At 56.7% G+C, this 19,541-nt stretch overlaps 3 protein-coding genes and 1 long non-coding RNA gene across 17 annotated transcripts; 2 read left to right on the forward strand and 2 right to left on the reverse strand.

Annotated features, from left to right (window-relative positions):
- Positions 1-495: 495 nt before the first annotated feature.
- NOL3 (nucleolar protein 3) lies at positions 496-4,230 on the forward strand. Of its 5 annotated transcripts, none has more exons than XM_042918356.1 (7): positions 496-691; positions 792-945; positions 1,148-1,638; positions 2,011-2,054; positions 3,234-3,536; positions 3,669-3,983; positions 4,081-4,230. In XM_042918356.1, exons 4-7 carry the CDS (start codon positions 2,012-2,014, stop codon positions 4,086-4,088), a joined length of 669 nt encoding a protein of 222 aa, XP_042774290.1. In that variant the 5' UTR covers positions 496-691; positions 792-945; positions 1,148-1,638; position 2,011; the 3' UTR covers positions 4,089-4,230. The 5 variants fall into 5 exon arrangements, with proteins under 5 accessions (XP_042774290.1, XP_042774289.1, XP_042774291.1 ...); XM_042918355.1 differs by having other exon boundaries at positions 816-945; XM_042918357.1 differs by having other exon boundaries at positions 816-945; positions 1,597-1,638.
- Positions 4,231-4,648: 418 nt separating this feature from the next.
- KIAA0895L (KIAA0895 like) lies at positions 4,649-12,498 on the reverse strand. 8 transcript variants are annotated; one of them, XM_042918346.1, is made up of 8 exons: positions 11,912-12,202; positions 9,470-9,780; positions 9,155-9,229; positions 8,930-9,073; positions 8,529-8,661; positions 7,272-7,577; positions 7,041-7,138; positions 4,649-6,017 (listed from the first exon to the last, which is right to left on the reverse strand). In XM_042918346.1, the coding sequence occupies exons 2-8, from the start codon at positions 9,722-9,724 to the stop codon at positions 5,853-5,855; spliced, it is 1,176 nt and encodes a 391-aa protein (XP_042774280.1). In that variant the 5' UTR covers positions 9,725-9,780; positions 11,912-12,202; the 3' UTR covers positions 4,649-5,852. The 8 variants fall into 8 exon arrangements, with proteins under 8 accessions (XP_042774280.1, XP_042774279.1, XP_042774277.1 ...); XM_042918345.1 differs by having other exon boundaries at positions 9,155-9,352; XM_042918343.1 differs by adding an exon at positions 10,961-11,109 and having other exon boundaries at positions 9,155-9,780.
- A 415-nt stretch (positions 12,499-12,913) lies between these two features.
- Positions 12,914-19,502, reverse strand: EXOC3L1 (exocyst complex component 3 like 1). 3 transcript variants are annotated; one of them, XM_042918326.1, is made up of 14 exons: positions 17,976-19,435; positions 17,621-17,683; positions 17,236-17,411; positions 16,927-17,146; positions 15,757-16,369; positions 15,561-15,678; positions 15,294-15,419; positions 15,094-15,194; positions 14,776-14,886; positions 13,969-14,098; positions 13,719-13,841; positions 13,486-13,641; positions 13,270-13,394; positions 12,914-13,189 (listed from the first exon to the last, which is right to left on the reverse strand). In XM_042918326.1, the coding sequence occupies exons 2-14, from the start codon at positions 17,664-17,666 to the stop codon at positions 13,000-13,002; spliced, it is 2,235 nt and encodes a 744-aa protein (XP_042774260.1). In that variant the 5' UTR covers positions 17,667-17,683; positions 17,976-19,435; the 3' UTR covers positions 12,914-12,999. The 3 variants fall into 3 exon arrangements, with proteins under 3 accessions (XP_042774260.1, XP_042774261.1, XP_042774262.1); XM_042918327.1 differs by lacking the exon at positions 15,294-15,419 and having other exon boundaries at positions 17,976-19,502; XM_042918328.1 differs by lacking the exon at positions 13,270-13,394 and having other exon boundaries at positions 17,976-19,502.
- On the forward strand, positions 13,117-14,381 carry LOC122207944. The gene is made up of 2 exons (XR_006197063.1): positions 13,117-13,208; positions 13,296-14,381. It is a non-coding gene; the product is annotated as an uncharacterized LOC122207944 (long non-coding RNA).
- Positions 19,503-19,541: the final 39 nt, after the last annotated feature.

Below are 19,541 nucleotides of genomic sequence, written 5' to 3' on the forward strand. Positions count from 1 at the left end.
TTCCAGCTCCTAAGGCTTTAATAGTGGAACCCCTGGAGAGTGGAGGTTAGCTCCACTCCCTGCTTAGCTCCCATCCTCTGGCCTCATCCAGGGCTAGCATGTGGCCACTGCAACCTCCAGAACTCAGGGGCTTTTGGGGTCACATCCAGCCTTCTAATGCATCTGCTCTGTGATCGTGGGTAAGCTGGTCCCCTTCTCTGAGCCTTATCTGCGACAAGCAGAGAGAATTCAAGGAGAAGATGGATGTAAAGCATCTGGTAATTGCCAGGCCAAGAGGCTGGGCGCTGGATATTTGGGGCCGCAGGCCGAACCACCCGCTCGCTGACTCAGCCGATGCACCCTGGGTGGAGAGGGAAAACGGACTACGTGTGTGAGCCCAGGCGGTGCTCGGCCTCTGCGGCCTGCTTCCCGGTGTCCTAAGAAGAACGCCCCCCTCTTCTCCACCCCTTCCCAGTTCCCGGCAGCCCTGGCCGCCCCGCCCCCTCAGCAGCTGCTGCTCCCACCCCCTCCCTGCCCAGCCCTTTCTGCCTTGTCATCTACTGCCCCGCGGAGGCTCGACTCTTGAGTGGGGCCGCCCGGAACGCACAGAACCGGGACCCCCCCCCCCCCCCCCGCCACCTGGCTGGAGGAGGGAAGAGAAACTGATTGGGCAGAATCTGCGCCCCCTCATCACCAGCCGCGCTCGAAGGAGGTCTGTGAACCCCGCCCCTCCGCCGGACTCTAGCTCTGGGACTGGGTGGAGGGGAGGTAAGGGGAGCCTTGTGATCTCACTTTCGCAAAAGCTCCCGCAGTTTCCCACAACCCTTGCTCCCTAGCGTAAGAGCCTGCGCAGCGAGGTGGGAAGGAGACCCAGACCCCTCTGGATGCGTGGCACCTGTAACCTCCTGAAGCTCCGGGAAGAATTTGGTCTGTGACCCTTGAAGGACTAGCCACGACAAAACTTTGGTATTCACTTCTGAGCATTGGGTCGCAGGGGGAGACCCAGACCAGCTAGGGTCTCTGCACCTCAGACTGAGGTGCACAAAGTACAGGACTTGGCATAATGTGGGGAGGAGGTTAACATGAAAATAAGTTGGGGAGCAATGAGGGAAAAGGAGGGGCCAGTTCAACCTGTCCCCCCACCCCCCAATTCTCTGCACTTGTACAGAGTAGGTCCTGCACCTGTGACTGGGGGCACAGTCTTTGGAGGTCTCTGCCAAAGAGGGCAGAGGGTCCGTGTACACAGTGCAGTGATGTCCACGCAGTTGTGACGGTGTATGCTGTTCACTGGTTCCACAAGAGAAGGAACCAGTCTGCTTTTGGGACATTCTGGCACTGGGGTGGAAAAGGGGACATTTGAGTCACGGAGGATGGGTCCACAGCATGGAGGTAAGGAAAGGGTATTCCAGGCTTAGGGAACAGCATCTGCATCTGATTCAGATGTGCCAGGGGCTTACAGGGTTCTCCCAGCACTGTGTGGTGGAGGGAAGTGGGAGAAACCCCAGCTGTCCAGGTTAGGAGGTGGCCTAGAGCAGCCAGGCCAGATAATCTTGATTCTCTCTGATGGGCAGTGGGGGGAAACAGACAGGCCATTAAGGCTGATGTTCTGCTTCGCAGGAGATCTTGTTGTAGTTCAAGTTAGAGCAAATCAGATCCCAGTTCTGCCACTTGGTCTCTCTGAACCTGTCTCCTCACCTGTAAAATGGGGACAATAAATCCTGTCCCAGGGGCTTGTCAAAGTCACTATGTGGTGGGAGTGATGGGATGGGACTGAGATGTACTTAGAAAGACTGTCATAGGAGATGAGGTGACCATGGTGGGGTTGAGGGGATACTAATAGAGAACACTGAGAGGTAGAGGAGCAGCATTTGTCAGAGATGTGACATGAAGGGAGAGGGAGGGGTGGGGGTAGTTCTGGTCTCTGGTCAGTGGCTGGGGGAAGGGCTGACACTTCAGTATGGCTAGGAGGGTGAAATGGCCAGGGAGGCATAGCTTGACACCAGGCGGTAGTGAGAGAGACCTGGGAGGCAGGATGGGGGCTAGGACCAAAGGCGCTCACCCAGACCTGGAGCCAGGTAGGGAGGTAGCAGAGTGACCCCAAAAGGAGGATGAGACCCGGGAGGGTGCTGTGTGAACAAAGCCAAGGCTGGTGTAGGTGGGCTGAAGGAGGGAGTGCTTCAGGGCCTGACCTATTTTGCCCCTTAATGCCAGGGGCTTTGCTGCCTGGGTCAGGCCACTCCAAAAGTGATGGACCTTTATCCTTGGTTGTTAATAAATGGACACAGCAGATTAATTTCTGCCTAAGACCTGCTGCTTGCGAGAGACAGTCTCTCAAAATGGGAGGATCCATGGAGGAAAACAGAAAAGTTCAGCAAGCATTTGTTGGTGGCTTTTATGAGTTGGGTCTGTGGTACCTAAAGATGAAGCATTCCCTGGGAAGATTCCCAGGGAATCAGGGAGACGTTGGGTCTCAAGTAATGTCAGGAGGTCTTGGTCAGAGCTAGGTCTCAAGAGGATTCAGGCATCCCTGCTCAGGTATTAGGGAGCCAGGAAGCACCATCAGACCAATGTCAGGGTTACAACATAGTGGTGGTATTGGTGAGGGACTGGAGGGGTGGAGCCTCCGCCAGAAAGATGGGCCTCAGGATCAGGATAGGAGCCTAGACTTCCTTCAGTTGGTGAGGGAAGGCTCTCAGCACTTGTGCTCTGGGTGCAGAGGGGATTCAGCACTCAGCAGAGTCTAAGCTGTACATGAAAGGCTAGACTAAGTAAGAGGTTAGGATGACAGAGAAATACTCAGCAGATAGACTGAAAAGGACCTGACTGCAAACTGGGTGTTGAGTATCCAGGTCAATTGTAGGTCTTTCTGCTTGTTAAGGTGGGGAAGCAGGCTGGGAAAAAGAATTTAGTTTGGATAAACGGTCTGAATCAAATGCAGGATCTGCAGGCAGCGGGGACACAGGAGGGACGTCCTGACTGGGGAGAGTGGTCGAGAGTAAATAAGGGCCCAGGGATAGCATAGAGGAGAGGGGAGGCACAGCTGACGTTTAGGAACCCAAGGAGAAGCCTGAGGAGGAGACTGGACAGAAACAGCCTGAAAGGCAGGAGGTACAAGTCCTGTGCTGAGGAGCTGTCCGGCTGCCCGGGTCAAGGTGAACTTAAATCCCAGCCACGAGTGTTCACGGAGACCCTGGGAGAGAGGTCAAGGGCGGGGGAGTCCTTGCCCTATTACCTCTCTCCCCTCCCCCATGCAGCCCCCACCATGGGCAATGCGCAGGAGCGGCCCTCAGAGACGATCGATCGCGAGCGGAAACGCCTAGTGGAGACGCTGCAGGACGACTCCGGGCTGCTGCTGGATGCACTGCTGGCGCGCGGCGTGCTCACCGGGCCTGAGTATGAGGCGTTGGACGCGCTGCCTGATGCCGAGCGCAGGGTGCGTCGCCTGCTGCTGCTGGTACAAAGCAAGGGCGAGGCCGCCTGCCAGGAGCTGCTGCACTGCGCCCAGCGTACTACGCGCGCGCCAGACCCGGCCTGGGACTGGCAGCACGTGGGCACTGGTGAGCGCGAGAGGGGCGGGGCCTGGGCCAGAGCACGGGGCTTGGCGGGAAGGGTAGAGTGTGGAGCGGAGTTGTAGATGGCCGTGTGTCAAGGATACCGCTGAGGCCTTAAAATGAGATACTCCAATCCAGGCTACCGGGAACGCAGCTACGACCCTTCATGCCCTGGCCACTGGACGCCTGAAGCACCTGACTTGAGGACCGCTTGTCCCGAACCGCCCAGAGCTTCAGACTGCGACGAGGCTGGGGTTTCAGGGGGCTCGGAGGCAGTATCCGGAACCCTCGAGGAACTTGATCCGGAAGTGGAAGCTGAAGTCTCTGAAGGGGCTGAGCCAGAGTTGGAACCCCAAATGGATCCGGAACCAGAGCCAGCACCCGAACTAGTGTCAGAGCCAGAGCCAGAGCCAGAGCCAGAGCCCGACTTTGAGGCGGGTGACGAGTCTGAAGGTGTGAGGCTACCCAAACCTGGTGTCGGATTGGCGGGAGGGTCCCCCCCCCCCCCCCCCCCCCCCCGCAACTACTTTTTTCCCCCCATCATTTCTAGATTCCTGAATGTCAGAGTGCTGATAGGCTGCTGCTCTCTGCCCAAAGCAGACAGGACCTGGGATTCTGCTCTGGCATTGGGGAGGATGCCACCAAGTCTCCACCTGACCCAGTACCACTGGAAGTGAATAAACTCCGGTGGGTCACCTTGGGCCCTCTCTGTGACTCTGACTTTTTGCCCAGGAACTAGGGTGAAGATCCATACCCCTGAGTCTTAGCAACCTGGGAAGCCCTGTGCCCCACTGCCTTGTCCTTAGCCCCTTTTCATCCTCAATAGCCCAAGCCACACTCCCCTGGAGCCCTCAGTTCCAGGCCCCCAGTGGGATGACGGCCATACCCCAGGGCCCTGCCCTACAGCCCTTTTCCTCTCATGAACCAATTGGGGGGGTGGGGTGCTGTGTAGTCACCAGTCCCACTTCAGGGAAACCGTTGGGCCTGGTGCAGAGAGCCAGAGGAAGGGAGATTTCTCTCCACTTAGGACAGGCTAGAGCTCACAGCCCTGGGAAGTGAGATTAGAAGTGAGAGAGGAAGAGGAAGGGATCTTGGGTAGACAGAGCCCACACACTTCATTGTGATTGTTGTTTTAATTGTCTGGTTTCTCTCTGGACCGGGAGCTCTGTGAGGGTTCTGACGATTAACTGGCACACAGAAGGTGATCTACACGTATTCACTGACTAAATGAATAAGGACTTTCCAACTGCATTTCTGAATTTTACAGGTGGGAAAACCAAGGGCAAGGTCGGGGTGGGAACAGGTCAATGTCACACAGTCGAGTGAGGTGAAAATGGAAGCAACAACCACCTCTACACCTCTCCTGGTCCAAGAGGGGCTCGGACTTAGGACGATGGCTAGGGGCCTGCCCCTCAGGCTTGAGTGTGACTGCTGCCAGGCAATGCCACCCTCTGCCAGAGACCAGCTGTGAGGGTATGGGCAAAGACAGGAATAGCACAGGCCAATGCTGGGGGGGAGGGGCAGGGCCAGGTGAACTCTTGGGCTTGACTCACAAGGCCTGAAGAACTGTGTGTGTGTGTGTGTGTGTGTGTGTGTGAGAGAGAGAGAGAGAGGGAGGGAGATGAGAGTGGGGCTAGGAACAGTTGGTGCCTTCCAGAGGAGCTCTGTTCCCTCCACCAAACCTTCAGAAGCTGCTGCCTCCCAAGACCCAGGATGCAGAGCACATAAATAGGGAATAAATACATGACCAGTGGGAGAGGCAAAATGCTGGAAAGCACACCCCAGCCCAGCTGGGTCTCTACCACCAGGATCCCTGCCCCTTGAGTCTGTGTGAAAGCCAGGCCCTCAGGCTCAGGCAGTCACCCCAGGAGAAGGGAGATCCCCACCAGGACCCAGTGAGAGGTAGACAGCATGAAAGCTGAAGGAGCACCAAGGGGCCAAGTGGGGGAAGGGAGAGACTGGAGTATGCAGACACTCAAAGCCATCTCATGCAAGAACAAGTTTCTACCCCCAAACCACCCCCCATTCCCATCATGCTCAGCTTCCCTCCTGCCCTCAGGCTTACCTTCTGCTCAAGAGAGAACTAGAGGTAGGAGGGCAGACTCAGTTTGCCTGACATGCTGCTACTGGTCCCTAGGCCCCAGCGAGGCTACCAAGGGACACAAACCCTCTGATGCCATCCCTACCTCCTGGGATGCTCCTGCCCTCCCAGTTCCCCAAGAAACATCTAGGCCATGGAAGCACAGAACAGTCAGCTTCATGTTCGGGGAGCTGATCTGGGGCCCTCTGTCCAGGGCCTCTGCCTACAGCCCTTAACCAGCATCAGTCAGGCAGCAGGCGGCCCAGTTCTGCTTCATCCAGCCGGTTGGTGGCCATGATGTGCTCCAGCTGCTGCCGGTAGCGTGCCAAGTCCTGCATGAAGTGGGGCACCCGGGTATTGTCCAGTACCCCATGGGGCCGCAGATGGTCTACATCCTCATAGGACACCTGCAGGAAGGAAGCTGGGCCTCAGGGGTAGCCAGAGCGATGTGGCTTTCAGGTAGCTGGTCCTAGCTCTCTATGAATTGCTCATTGCCCTCTGCTCCTGGAATGCCTCCTTCTACCCTCTGGATCCACTCCAAGGTTACATACCCTGAGGCTCAGTCCTGGATGTGTTTGTTCTCTCTTCGAATACTTGGTATCGTCCGTGCCCCACAGCCCCACTCTTGTCTCCAGCCCAGCTTTTCCCCTCACCTCCAAATGCAGGTATCAAGCTGACTCCTCAGCACCTTCCCCTGGATCTCCCTCAGACACCTCAGATCCCACACCCAATGCTGAACTGGGTGCCAACTTATGCCAGCCCCACCTTCCGCAAAGTTCTCTAGGCCAGCTCAAGGGAAAGAACCTGGAATATGTCACCCTCCAACTCAGGGTGGTCTTTGAGTTAGAGGGATTCCATTCTCTGAAGAGTGTTCCCCAGCTTGCTCCTCCCTCTGTATGGCTACTGTCCAGTTAGGCCAGACCACCAATTCTTCAGGAGTGATTGGAGAGGTGGCTTCCTCCTCCCCCCACACTCCCTTCCCTAGGCCTCTCTCTCCAATCCACCTTCCACTTAACATCCACAGGGAGCCTTCTAAAGTAAAAATGACATTTCTCTGCTTAAAGCTCTACTGATTTCCCATTGCTTCAGATGGAAGTCCATCTTCCTCAGCCTGGCACAAAAACCCAGAGCCAGAGACTTGGTCTCTGGCCACTTCTCCAGCCTCCTTCCCTAGCCTTTCCTGACTGCTCCCCTGGCCTGAATGCTCACCTCCTTTGAAATGCAGTATCCACCCACACACCTGAAGTCTAGGTCAGGTACCTACTTTTGCTGCCAGGTTGTCACTTCACTTTTGTTCACCTCCACCCAGGTTCCCCCCACCAGAGGAGCTTGGCACCCAGTCCTTAGTCGAGCACCCCTCAGAGGCTCAGGGAACACTGCAGTGACAAGGAGAGCTGACTGGGATCTCTCAGAGGTCCGTGGCCCCCTACCTTGCCCAGTGAAGTCAGCAGTGGGAAATCGATGGTCTGGCGGTGCCGGAGAATGCGCACGATGCCATCCAGGTACACCTGATCCTTGCTGAAGCAGCCTGTGGGCACGGGAGGGCCGTGAGCCCCTGGCCGGAAGCCCACCCTCCTCGCCCCTGCTCAGGGCACTGCCCCCCACCCCGCACCCCCAGGTTTCCTTCAGGGCAACCCTCCCAACACAGCACGGGTGCCCACCCGGCAGCGAGGTGTCAGTCTGCCCGCGCTTGGCGCGCACACAGTACTCCCAGCGCACGTCAGCATCCTGTACGTAGCGCGCCAGGTCCTGGAAGAGCTGGCGGAAGGACATGCGCGAGGCGCGGTGGATGGTATAGTAGAGCAGTGCGGCACGCCACAGAAATGGCTGCTTGCGGAACAGCACGCTGTGCAGGCTGGCCAAGCCCTCCTCCGTGGGGTTCGCTGGCCGCAGACCGTACTGCAGCCGGCCCTCGGCGCTATGCCATGGCTGCCGGGCGTTGTTCACTCCCCGCAGGTAGTGAGTGCCTGCAGGGAAGGCGAGGGGAAGGCGACACTGGGTGGGGCATCCAGGGGACCAACCTGTGTCCTGCTACATCCTGCAGGACCTCTAGCGGGTGAAGGTGACTCACGTACACTCCAGCCCCTAAACTCAGGCTCTCGTGCAAGTTCTCCCCACCCCCATTCCCTGCCCCAGACAAATGCATACTCACCCAACCCCAGGCAGCGGGAAGACCCTCCTCAGGTGAACTTGCACCCAAAGACTCAGAGTCCCACACACAAGAATCCTCCCCACCTATCCAGGGCTACACACACAAACAACTCTCCCAAACTCACACTGCCTCCCTATGTTGCCCCCTCTACCCCCTGAGAAGCAGGAACTCACAAACCACCCCAGGCCCCACATCCTGCATGCCCATATCATGTTGAAAGTCATGCTGATGACCCCCAGTGATAAACACCTTTTGCCCAGAGCTACAGAATTCTTGATGAGGAGACACAGACAGAAAGGAATAGTAATTAGTGTCCCATGTTCTCCATTTCAGCTCAGCCTATCCCCTCCTAAAACCTGGCTTTGAGTCCTCAACCAATTCCATTACTAGGATCTGGCCTTCCACCCACCCTGGAGGGCCTCCATGTTGGCTGGGCTAGTGCAACCCTCAGGGTACTCCCTCTGGCCTGTCCAGGCCTCAGCAACCTTGTCCCCACTGTCAAGGGAAATCAGAAAGGAAGCAGAGGGACAAAAGATACCCAAAGGGAGCAAGAGATGAGGGTGAGCCCAGAGAGTGGGCAGGCATGTTCTGGCCTACCTCTGTGAGCCAGAGGGAGTAGGTAGCTGCTCACGAAGGGAAAGGGCCCGTCCTCCGGAAGGAAGGGGAAGAAAGAGAGGGGGTGGGGTTACTGGGGCCCCTCACTGCCCACCACCCCATCCCAGCCCCCTCTCATCCTACCCACCCACCCACCTACCCACACCCTGACCTATCTCGTGCCGCAGCATGCCCTCCAACCAATACTGGCGGGCTCCAGTCAGGTTGATGGCCAATGTTGGTCGGCTGTTCTCCACCATCATCACTGCCTGGGACAGCAGGTCCTCACTCAGCTGCACAACAACCTGCAGGTGGTAGTGACCTAAGCCATGGCCACCAGCCCTGGGGCCAGTATGCAGGTGGACATGCTGATGCCAAAGGGTAGCCAGGCCACACACCTGGCCAGGGCACCCACACTTTACCACCTTTGCTCAGAGCCAGCTCCCACCTTACTGGGGCAGGGATAGGGGCTTGGCTGGGGTCACTATCTGGCCACGTGTAGGGCTGGGCCTGGTATCAGCAGCCTGGTTTGGGGCACATAGAAAAGGGGCCCGGAAGACCGGGCTGGCTCACCTCCCCAGCGCAGCCCTCCTTCTGCATGTATTTGCGCACAATAGACCAGATCTGGCACTTGGTCAGCAGCTGGCCCCCAGTTGCAGCTTCAAAGTGTTCATAGGTACCAAATTTCTCCAGGACAGCCTCAATGATGCCTACTGCCTGCACATAGGGTTGCAATGGCTGGTCAGACCAGGCCTCTTGGGTGGTCAGGCCAGGGTGAGGTGGGCAGGCTAGACTGACCTGATGGATGAACTGTCCAGAAGCCTCACAGTACTTCTCCAGCACAGCCGTGGGCATGGGCTCCTGGTATTCGAACTGTGGGTTGTAGGTATAGTGGGACTGGAAGAACTTGTCCCGCTCACGGTCCATGTTAGTTGGCCGCAAAGCCACCAACATGCAAGGGCTCTTGCTGGCACCACGGCCTGCATCCTTTCGACTCTTAGCAATATGAGGAAGAGAGGCTGCAGACCTCAGGGTGCCCCCACCTGGGTCCCGTCCCCGTCCAGGTGGGGCCCGACCCTGGGTGCCACCCCCCCGCCGTCCAGTACTATTTACAGTATAGGTGCTCTCACTGCGACGCATGTGGCCACGGTGGCCCAAGTGCAGCTCTGAGAAGGGCTGCAGCTCAGGCTGGGGCCGCAGGGCTGAGGGGATTGACAGAGCCAGGGGCAAGGCCAGGGACCGAGGCCAGGGGTACAGCAGTGTCCCATCTCGGTCTGAGGGCTTCAGCCTATGGCGCAAGGACGAGGGACTGGCTGGTGGGCTGGGGGGTGCCTGCTCATACACCTGAGCCCCTGAGTCCAGCACCATTCTGTCCTGGGGGTCACATCCAGCCGAGTCACTCCAACTCCCCACACTGTCGACTTCTGGGGACAAAGAAGGGCATGTGGAGGCCAGTATGAGTGGCTGTGGCCTGAGAATCAGCAGGCCTGTGCTCCATACTGTCCATGCTGGGTGGGTGCTTAGTGGGCTCAGGGTCTGCCACCAAGGGTCTGGGGAGCTGCCCCCTCCCTCACCTCCACCCCAGTGTCCATGCCTTCCAGCAGGCTCACCCAAGGAAGCTGGACTGGGGGAAAGCAGGAGGCAGAACTTATACACCCACCTCGACAGCGGTTACTGGAATCCCCTTAGCCTATGAGCTGCTGAGAACAAGGCCTGAGCCCCTACTCATGGTTTTATCTCCTGTGCTCAGCACCCACACAGGCTGGGAGCTGGGACAGTATAGCCTCAGTTGCTGGGGTGATCAGTGAGGGGCTCTCACCACCTTCTACCTGCCTTCCATCTATGGCCCTTTGTCAGTCTCATCCCTCCCCTCCCACCTGCTCCACCACTCCTCCAGCCCAGTTGGCCTCAGTCAGTTTGAATGCCTGCATGCTCCTTGCTTATGTTAGTCTCTCCACCTGGAATGCTCTCTTTCCTCTGGATCATCTGTGCAAATCCAAATTAGAATCAGCTTTTGGGGAGCAGAGGGAGACTTTAGCAAACTCAAGCCAATCCCTAGTCTGTCTCCTCTCAGAGGCCTCTTTCTAGTGGTCATCCAAGGCCAGTGTTTGGACCTTTACTCCTGACTCTGTACTAGGGCTCAGAACAATCCAGTCTCTCCCCGAAAGTCTGACTGAAGTCTCCAGATTCTGAACTCTCTTGCCTATTCAGGGATACAATTCCAGCATTTCTCCAACATCGTCAATCTCTTCCTCTACTAGATTCTTTCCATCAGCATAAACACTTGCTGTTATTTCTGTCTTAAAAAATCCAAAGCAAACCCTCACTTGACCCCACACTCTCCCAGGCCCACCGCATTTCCCTCCAGCTGCTCCTTATTGCAGCACAACACCCCAAGTCATCTGCATGTAGTCGCTGACTCCTTCTTTCCTATTCTCTCTTACATTTCACTCCAGCTAGGCTTTTGCCCCACTCTCCATCGAAACTGATCTGACCAAGGTCATCAATGATCACATATTGATCAGCGCACTCAACATAATCATTTCATCTTGGAAACATGTTCTATACTTGGCTTCCCAAATACACTCAAACATATTCTCCTACCTCACTGGCTGTTCATTCTTGGTCTTCATTGTTCATCATTACTATCTTTCTGATCTCTTAATGTTGTCAGGCCTCAGGGCTTGGAAACTTCTATGGAAACTTCTCTCCTCTTCTCCATTTATGCTTACTTCCAAGGGTGATCTCATTCACTTTCATGGTTTCAAAAACATCAGCCCAAACTTCTATAAACTTCAAGCTGGTGTTGCCAGTTCTCAAGTCAACATCTTTACTTGAATTTACAACAGGCATCTCAAACTGAACATGTCCCCTGTCTGGAATGCTTCCCCCTCATATTAACTGCAGGGCTCACTCTCCCACTTTCCTCAGATCTCTGCACAAATATGTTATTAGACAAGTTTCCCTAACACACTCTCTGTAAAATAGTAAACCTCCCCCTCTTTCCTCTCTGCCACAATCTTCCCTTCCCCACGTTATTTTCTGAAGCAGTTATCGCCATCTGAAGTACAGTATATGTCATTACTAGTTACCTCCCTTCTCCTTTTGAATGTTCACAGCTGTGTCCTCAGAACCCAGAATAGTATCTGACCCAGAGCGGTTACTCAATAAATGGGATGAACCCAAGAGCCCTGCTCCTTTGCAGAACTGGAATCATTCCTTCCACACACTCTGTTTCCCTGTATAGATCTGATCCCCCATCCCTACCTCCCTCCGTTCTGCCTAGTAACCACCTGTTTGAAAAAATTTCAGGCCTCAGGCTTCATTCTTCTCAACTAACTGTACACTTTTCTGGACTCCTCACTGATATCTGGGCCTCTCCCTAGACCAGTCCCCTTCATCTCCCCCACCCCTTCTTTCATTCGACCTAGCTCTTCATTCGACCAAGAATACGCCTGCTTCTCTCATGTCTCAGTTCTTTTGCCAAGAATGCCCTCCCAATGTCTCCCTGTAGCAAACTCCTAACCATTTTTCAGGGTTCGGGTTAGGCCTCACCTCCTCCCGGAAGCCTTCCTGGCGTCTTGGAGGCTCCCAGTGTCTAGGCGGCTTCTTTACCACTGTGTCACTGTCGGAGCCTAGGTCTGTGTCTCCCCACCTCCCCCTTAACTCCTTGAGGGCAGGGACGGGTCTGACTGACCCCCATGTCTCAAGCACCCAGCACTACAAGCAGAATGAATGAAAGATGGCTGGGGAGGAGCCCAGACAGAAGGCGGAGTCCAGTGACAAATAAGAGGGTGTGGCCTGCGCCAATAAAAAACTCCGGGAGAGGGTAACGTGGAAGAGGAGCCAATGGGGACGGAGAGATGGAGGAGGGGCGTGACCTGTAGCCAATAAGTGGCGGAGGATGGGACAAAGGGCGTGGCCAATAGAGGGCGGAGCCAGAGGACAATGGAGCGGGGGGAGGGGGGGTACCCGCTCCGATGAGTAGGGGTCGCGCCGCAGGCCTTCGCGGCCTCTCGGAGGTGGAGGGTTCCGTCCGCGTACCGCGCCCCCACCTGTTCGTTCCTCTTCTCGCCACCACCGTTCCCGCTCCGCAACACCAATCGCCAGCCGCCCACCCCGCGGAAGCCGACGCTGGTGACGCACGCACTTGGGTGCGCGCACGCTCACACGAAGGCGCGCGTTTTCGCGTCAATCTCGGCGGCGGCGCGCACCCAAGAACACAGCTGGGGGTGGGACCAGTCAAAGCAGAGGGGGCGGTGTCCGCCACTAGGTCCCGCCCCTGGGCGCGGCGATGTCCTAAGCCCGCCCCCTCTACGAGGGCTGGGGGAGTTTCAGGGCTTCAGGTGCTACTCAGCTTCAGAGTCAGGGCCTGGAGACCCGAGCTCACTGCCCTGGTGCGGATAGGTGGGTCTGTAGTCTGCGTACAGCGGCAGAAGCTCCCGTACTTGAGAATGCGGTCCATACAGGGCTGATGCCGGGATAGGTGAGGCACAGCCCATATCAGGACTGGAGCCAGGATACCTTAGGCGTATTCACTGAGCGTGGACCCCCTAGTCTTTACACTTTTATTTCATCCCCCTTCCCCAATACACAATTCAGACATCCAGGAGCTGTGGCTGTATTCCAGGGGCAGCTGGGCGTCAGGCACAGGGCCCGGAGGGAAGGCAGGAGGACAGCGCAGGAGTAGGTACTGGTACGAGGCTAAAGAGTGCGCGGTGACCCGCAGAGAGAGAGGGCTGTGGGCCGGCCTGCAGGGAGCTGAGTGCGGCCAGGCGCTGCTCTCGGGACACATCCCCGCGCAGGTCCAGGAGGGCAGAGACATGATCCTCGCTATGGGGACCCCAAAGAGGTGTGTGTCAGCTCCGCCCCGTTCCTCCTCCCCATCCCCCCACCAACACCAGTCTTCACACCTCACGTCGGGAAATTTTTGTCGTAGGCCTGCCACCTCGAGGCCGAGCAGCATGGGGTCACGGAGGTTCAGTAGATCCCGCAGAGAGAGGAGCACCGGTGCGCACTGAACACTCTCCTCCAGGCCCTGAGCACCCCAGAGTAGGTCTCGAGCCCGCCCTCGACTCCCACCCAACCACTGAGACTCCCGCCCATCTGCTCGCCTAAGGAGCTCTCACCAAACCAAGGAAAAGCTCCCGAAGCTGGGCCGCATCGTTCTGCAGGCGCTGCGCTGCCTGGATCCTCTCGTCGGCTCCTCGGCACACTAGGCGGCCCTGCATCAACGCACGTAGGTACTGCAGTACCACCGTGCGCTCCGCCTCAGCCAGGAGAAGCTGCAGAGAACGCAATGAGTCCAAGACGCCTTTCCTATGGGCGCTTCCCTGCTTCCCAGCTTCTCCCTTAAGCGCACCTGGACTGCAGGATTCCGCACTCGCCTGAAATCCTGGCAGAAGCGCACCGTCCGCTCGCATACATCGTCCAGCAGCTCTGGGCTCGACAGCCACCGGCGCGAGGGCAGAGCTTCGAACAGGGGCTGGGGGGTGGGGTTGGGCAGAGACGGGGCTGGAGGAACGTTCAGACCTAGCATTTCCCCAGCAGAGACCCATACATATATATGCTGTATCTCCTCCTCCCACCCCCATCCCCACCTGAAGACTTACCTGGAGCTCCGCCAGCAGCGCCTCCAACACCAGGCGGCAGATCCTCCTCTGCAACTCGTCCAGCCCTGCCTCCACCAGAGCCAAGTCTCCTGAACCCGCCCCGTCGGGCTGCAGGACGGACAAGGAGGAGCTGGACCGACCAAAAGTTATGGCTTCAGGACCAAGGCCAAGGCCCTCACGGCCCTCTGTTGTCTAGCCACGCTGACGCCACCTACTGGCGTAAGTTTGTGGAGGGAGGGGGCACTACCAAAGATCTGGGCCTTGGATTGAAGCTGGGAGTGATAGGCTCCGACAGCTAGAAGAAACCCAGCCAGAACTGCCTCTAATTTGCAGTGTAACTTTGCGCAAATCATGTCTTTTGGTTTCTGTTTGGGTAAGGGAAGCCTTAGGAGTGAATAAAAAATCATCATTAACTTGTTTGTCCTCTCTGCCCCCACCTCAAAGAACATAAGACCTAAAAGGAAGGGAATTTTTTTTCTGTTTTGCTCACAATTGCAACCACAGCCATTATTATGTGGCACAGAGTAGGACTTTGATATGATACTATGTGCCAGGTAGGCACTGTGGTAGGTACTTCACATCTATTTTCTTATGTGATTTTCAGAACGTACCATTATTACCCACATGATACTTATGAAAACAAGATTCAGAGAGATTAGGTAACTCACTCAAGGTCACACAGCAATTAGTAGAACTAGGATTGGACTCCCAGGGTTAAGTGAGTCCAAAATTTCTAATGGTCTAGTGTGGACTGCGTCCATACCTAATTGGGGTTCAATCAGCGGTTGTGTGGGGGCCTCCTAGTACCTGAGTGCTGACTGGTAGTTGAGGGTGGCCAGTAGGTAGGGCACGTAATGAGGAGCCATTGCTTCCCCCCTGATGTGGTCTCGGGAGAATCGGATCAGAGCATCACTAAAGCTGCAAAGGGCAGAGATAGTTCCTGTACCTGTCACTCTGGTGCCCCCACAACCTGAGTCCCTGGTACTCCAGCCCCACCTCCAAGAGACTCAAGACCTTGTTTTGAAGGATCCCCTTCCCACTGGTGTGCCTTATTCACTCAGAGACCCTTAAGGCAACCCCAGGAGCCGGGCTAGGGGTTGGGAGTGGGTCAACGCCTTGGCAGACCTCCTCAGGAATGTGCCCAGTTCTGACAGCGCCATGCCATGCACCCGCCGCTGGAGTGACTCACTGACCAGGCTGGTCACGCGAATGTTCTCTTCCAGGATCTACAGGAAGAAATGGGTGGCCCTCAGCAGAGTCCTAGTCCTTCTCTCCTCCCCTTTCCCCATGGGGGCTTCCCACCTGCCTGGTCTCTTCCCACCCACCTGGAGCACTATGGCCGGCAAAGGTGAGTGATAGAAGCCAGAGGAGTCTGTGCCAGGTTCCTGCTCTCGGTTCCACTCAGCTACCTCCCCATCCAGTGCCTTCTGAAGCCACTGGGCCACATTAACCTGGGGGAAGGGGCAAAGGGCAGCAGGATACTGCTGTAGCAAGGCACTGCTGCTGCTAGAGACAGGGAGACCTGTAACTCTACAGATACAGGCCCACAGCTGGTGGCAGAGCTTCTCTGTGCCTGGGCCCCAACTACTCACCTGGATTTGGGTCACAAACATTGCCTCCAGCTGTTCAATGTTCTCCGGAGTCAGGAGGGGCTCCAGCTGAGACACATCAGCCTCAGGCCCCAACTCCAGGCTCCCCATCATTTCTGGCCTGGAGGTGGGTAGCCCAGTGTCACTCTGAGCCCCAGCCTCTGATCCACCCACTTCTCATTGCCCCAAGGGTACTGACCCCAGGTACACATGCAGTGTCCAATGCAGTAAGGCGAAGGCGTCAGCAGCTCCTAGCTTAGGCCCTTCCAGCAGTTGCTGCAGGCAGCGACGCAGTCCACTGTGCAGGGTGTGGGCCCAGAGCCGCACCACCTTGTAGTGTGGTGGGCAGCAGGGTGCCACTAGTGCTTCAGCTGTGGCCAACTCAGCTGGTAGAGCCACCCGCAGAGCCTCCAACCACCCTGCCAAGGCCCCTGGCTCAAGCAGCAGAGGTGTCCCAAAGTGGGTCCTCTCCAGGCCCTCCTGCAGTGCCTGCAGACAGCGCCGCCGCCAGTCCCGGGGGGGCAGCTCCAGGGAGGTTGTGTGCCTAGCATCCACCTCTGCCACACGCACAGCAGCCACCAGCAAGGCTGGGTCCTCCCGTGCCAGCTGCCCTGCCACCCCCGCAGCCGCCTCCACAGCCTGGCCCAATGCCTCAGCTAGAGGGCCCAACCCCTCGAAGACTGGCAACTCCAGGCCCCCCAGAGGTGCCCACGTCTCCTCTTGCAGCTGCTCCAGCTCCCGAAGGCACACATATGCCTCCAAGAGCCGCTGGGCACCAATCAGGGTCCGTGTGTGGGCCACTGCAGCTGGCACTAAGAGGGGAGAAGATGAAACAGCCCTGAGTCTCAACCCTCCCACCTGTGCAATGGGTACAACAGTGGATGCTGAAGCCCTAGGGCTGGAATGATGTGTAAAATGTTTGACAACCAGTACAGCAGAGCACTGACCAATCTGAAAGGACCCAGGGAAGGGCCTAGAGGCCTGGTAGGCCAGGTGTAAATCCCTGAGCTGATGAAACAAGAGGAAGTGAGGGATCCTGGAGGCAAGGCAGGGAGGAACTGGGGGGGGGGGGGCATGCTAATGGCTATTTACTCACTCTGTTAGGGAAGTATTTCAAAAAATTAGCAACCAGGGTGGCCAGAGCCACTTGATTGGGTCTCAGTCCTGACTCACACAACCTATGCTTGAGAATCCCAGAATAAGCTAATTTGTATCCTGCTTCATATGCCATTTGAGGCCTGAGTTACTCTCTCGGAGGTCCCTGCTGTGTCCCTCCATGCTATCTCCCACTAGTGCCCCAGCCCCTTGATCAGTGATGGGTGTTTACTGACTGTTAGTGGGCTGAGGCCCAGGGCCCCCACATACTCACCTGCCCGCAGCCGGGGCAGCAGCTGAGACAGGACCTGCAGCTGCTTGTGCTGTGCAACTTGTTCTCGCAGTGGTTTTAGGGTCTCTGTGGCCTCCACCATACCCTGGAGCAACCCATGGGCCTGGTCTAGGGCCTCACGGGTTCCCTGCACAGCCTCAAAAGCCTGGGCCAGCTGCCACACACCAGTCTTCACGCCCTCCAGGTAGGACTGCACCACCGACTGTAGTGGGGAGACAGCTAGTGAGGCCTAGCCAGTCCTGCAGCCCATCCCCAGCTCTCCTACCCCCTGACCGATTGACCAATGCCCACCTTAATGCGTGCTTCCAGGGAACAGGTACGTTGAACTTCACGGCTGCGGTACTGGCCCAGCCTGGCCAGCTGCTCTGGCCGGTAGAAGATGCCCGAGGCCCATTTGAGTGCTGCTCCTCTGGCCAGCTGCTCCGCCCTCTCTTGCTCTGGCCACTCAGGCCCTGGGCAGGAAGACCCTGGGCAGCCTCATCAGCTGGGCAGGGCCTACAGGAAACGGCCCAAACCTGCTCCCCTTCCTACTTCTCAGACTGTCCCCCTAGGGCAGTCTGATCCATTCCTCTTGCTGCCCCATGGAGCTCCAGCCAGACCTGGCAAGGAGGCTCCAACCCCGACATTCCCATCTTTCTTGCCACCGTCCCTCCCTGAGCCCACCCAGGACTCATACCAGGGGGAAGTGAGGGCTGCATTTCATCCTTGGTTGCTGAGTCCATGGCACTCCCTGGAAGCACTGGAGATGAGGTAGGAGTGGGAGCAAGAGTCTGGGTTAGAGCAGGCAGAGTGGATTCTCTGAGCTGCAGCCTTGGTCTAGGCCCCTCTGAGAAGGAGGAAGGAGGTTCTTGCCCAGCCCCTCAGAAAATGGGAGGGAGGTGGGTGTGATGGGGAGGCAGCTGAGAAGCTTTTGCCTGCTCAGTTTCTCAGTTTTGCCCCTGCAGATGCCAAGCAAGGCAGGGAAGGCACAGGCCTCTGCTGGCCCCAGCTCCTGCTCTGAATTGCAGAGGACAGTTTGGTATGGAACTCACCAGGCTTGACCAGGCATCCAGTTCTTTCTCCTTTGAAAATAGTCTTGGCCTTGAAGATGGCCCTCTCCCCAGTCCTCAGAGCAAAGCTAGGTATTCTCTTCACTGTCTCAAGAGGCCTTGGTGGCTCCAGCCCACATCTTGGCACGCAGCAAAATTCCTCTCTCCAAGGAAACCTCTGTCCCACTCTGGGCCCAGGAGCACCCTCCTCCTTCCAAGGCCCCTCCCTCCCCAAGGCCAAATGCCTGAAAGGAAGGAAGCTGAGTCTGGCCCTTTATTCCCAACAGGAAAGAGCATCTGCATTGTGGGATGGTGTAGGGAGGGCTGGGCACCACTTCCTTGGGGGGAGGGGGTGTACTCCCTGTAACCATTGAGTCCTGACCAGCCCAAATAGGACCCCTTAGTGCTCAGGACACAGACGTGAACTAGAGGGCCCCAAACAGGGGTGGAGAGCAGGGTGTGCAAATACGGCTGCAGACAACATCACAGTAGGGAAACTGTGCCAATGGCCCCTCAGAGGAGGGTTGCACCTCTGCAGAGGACTGAGAGGCTACAGGCTATTGTGAGGAAGGTGTATGATGGGTGGTAGTGACAGAGAGGTAGAAGGGCTATGAAACCTATGTTTGTCTTGAGAGTTAAAGGGGGCCATGGAGAGAACCACAGGGTAGTAATAACATAGTGGAAGCTGGTTACCACCCAAATCCACCCTTCAGGACAAAGCCACCTGTTGCCCTAGCTGCCAGGAGTGTAGGTTGCTGAGGTGTCACAGCTGAGTCTCTCTGGTACCCTTGCCTCGACAGAGACCACCTTGGAAGAGCCACCCCAGTCTCAGTGCTCCTAGTCAGATAGTCTGAGGCCTCTATATAACTGTATCACAGTTTAATTCCCCCCTCTGCCCAGTTCTGCATGTCTTACTCTAAGCTTCCCTGTAGGCCTGGCTCAAAGTCAGCTTCCCAAAGATCTTGACTTAAAATAAATGAAAATAGATAATGATGATATCAAGCATAACAAAATGGTGTCGGCCAACACATAATCCTTCCTACCTGCCAGGAGCTGCTCTAAGTGTTTTACATATATGTATGCATAGGTAAGCATGTTTGCATTGGCAGAAAAATGGTTATAATTTCAGGGCCTAGGAGCACTGCAGTGTGGAGACAAGAGAAAGATGAGGCTGGGATCAGGGATGGGGAGTGGGAATGGAGACAAGTGGGCAAGCTACATGTAGTTACTGCTTGCTGTTTGGCAGGAAGTGAGGGACAGGAATAGGGTGAGTAAACCCACATACTTGGGCAGCTTCCAGGAGCAGGTTTGGGGAAACACATTGGGTTCATCAGGCAGCATGGTCTCCTCTCCTGAAATGGGGACAGGGTGGCCACCAGGAAAGTTCCGGTGGCTCTCCATTCTCTACTGCCAGGGCTGCCCACCGACTTTTTCCACCTCCCTCTGCCCCCTGTCCTCTCATCCGGGATCCCGGGGTTGTTTTCGTCCTCTTCGGCGGCTGGATATTTGTTGATAGTCCCCGAAGTTTTGCTGCCGTGTCCACCGAGAGGAATTGCGCCGGATTCCCTG

The sequence above is a fragment of the Panthera leo genome, chromosome E2 (genome assembly GCF_018350215.1).
Source record: "Panthera leo isolate Ple1 chromosome E2, P.leo_Ple1_pat1.1, whole genome shotgun sequence".
NCBI classification, from domain to species: Eukaryota; Metazoa; Chordata; class Mammalia; order Carnivora; family Felidae; genus Panthera; species Panthera leo.

Coding starts and splice junctions, on each gene's coding strand:
- NOL3 (XM_042918356.1), top strand. CDS start 2,012: ATGGGGGCTAGGACCAAAGGCGCTCACCCAGACCTGGAGCCAG. Junction 2,055..3,233: donor TCACCCAGACCTGGAGCCAG/GTAGGGAGGTAG, acceptor TCCCCCATGCAG/CCCCCACCATGGGCAATGCG. Junction 3,537..3,668: donor CTGGCAGCACGTGGGCACTG/GTGAGCGCGAGA, acceptor ACTCCAATCCAG/GCTACCGGGAACGCAGCTAC.
- KIAA0895L (XM_042918344.1), bottom strand. CDS start 9,724: ATGGTGCTGGACTCAGGGGCTCAGGTGTATGAGCAGGCACCCCCCAGC. Junction 8,662..8,929: donor AGGAGGGCTGCGCTGGGGAG/GTGAGCCAGCCC, acceptor TACCACCTGCAG/GTTGTTGTGCAGCTGAGTGA. Junction 6,018..7,040: donor TGCTGACTTCACTGGGCAAG/GTAGGGGGCCAC, acceptor TCCTTCCTGCAG/GTGTCCTATGAGGATGTAGA.
- EXOC3L1 (XM_042918326.1), bottom strand. CDS start 17,666: ATGGACTCAGCAACCAAGGATGAAATGCAGCCCTCACTTCCCCCTG. Junction 17,412..17,620: donor GCAGCCCTCACTTCCCCCTG/GTATGAGTCCTG, acceptor GAGGCTGCCCAG/GGTCTTCCTGCCCAGGGCCT. Junction 15,679..15,756: donor ACACTGCATGTGTACCTGGG/GTCAGTACCCTT, acceptor ACCCACCTCCAG/GCCAGAAATGATGGGGAGCC.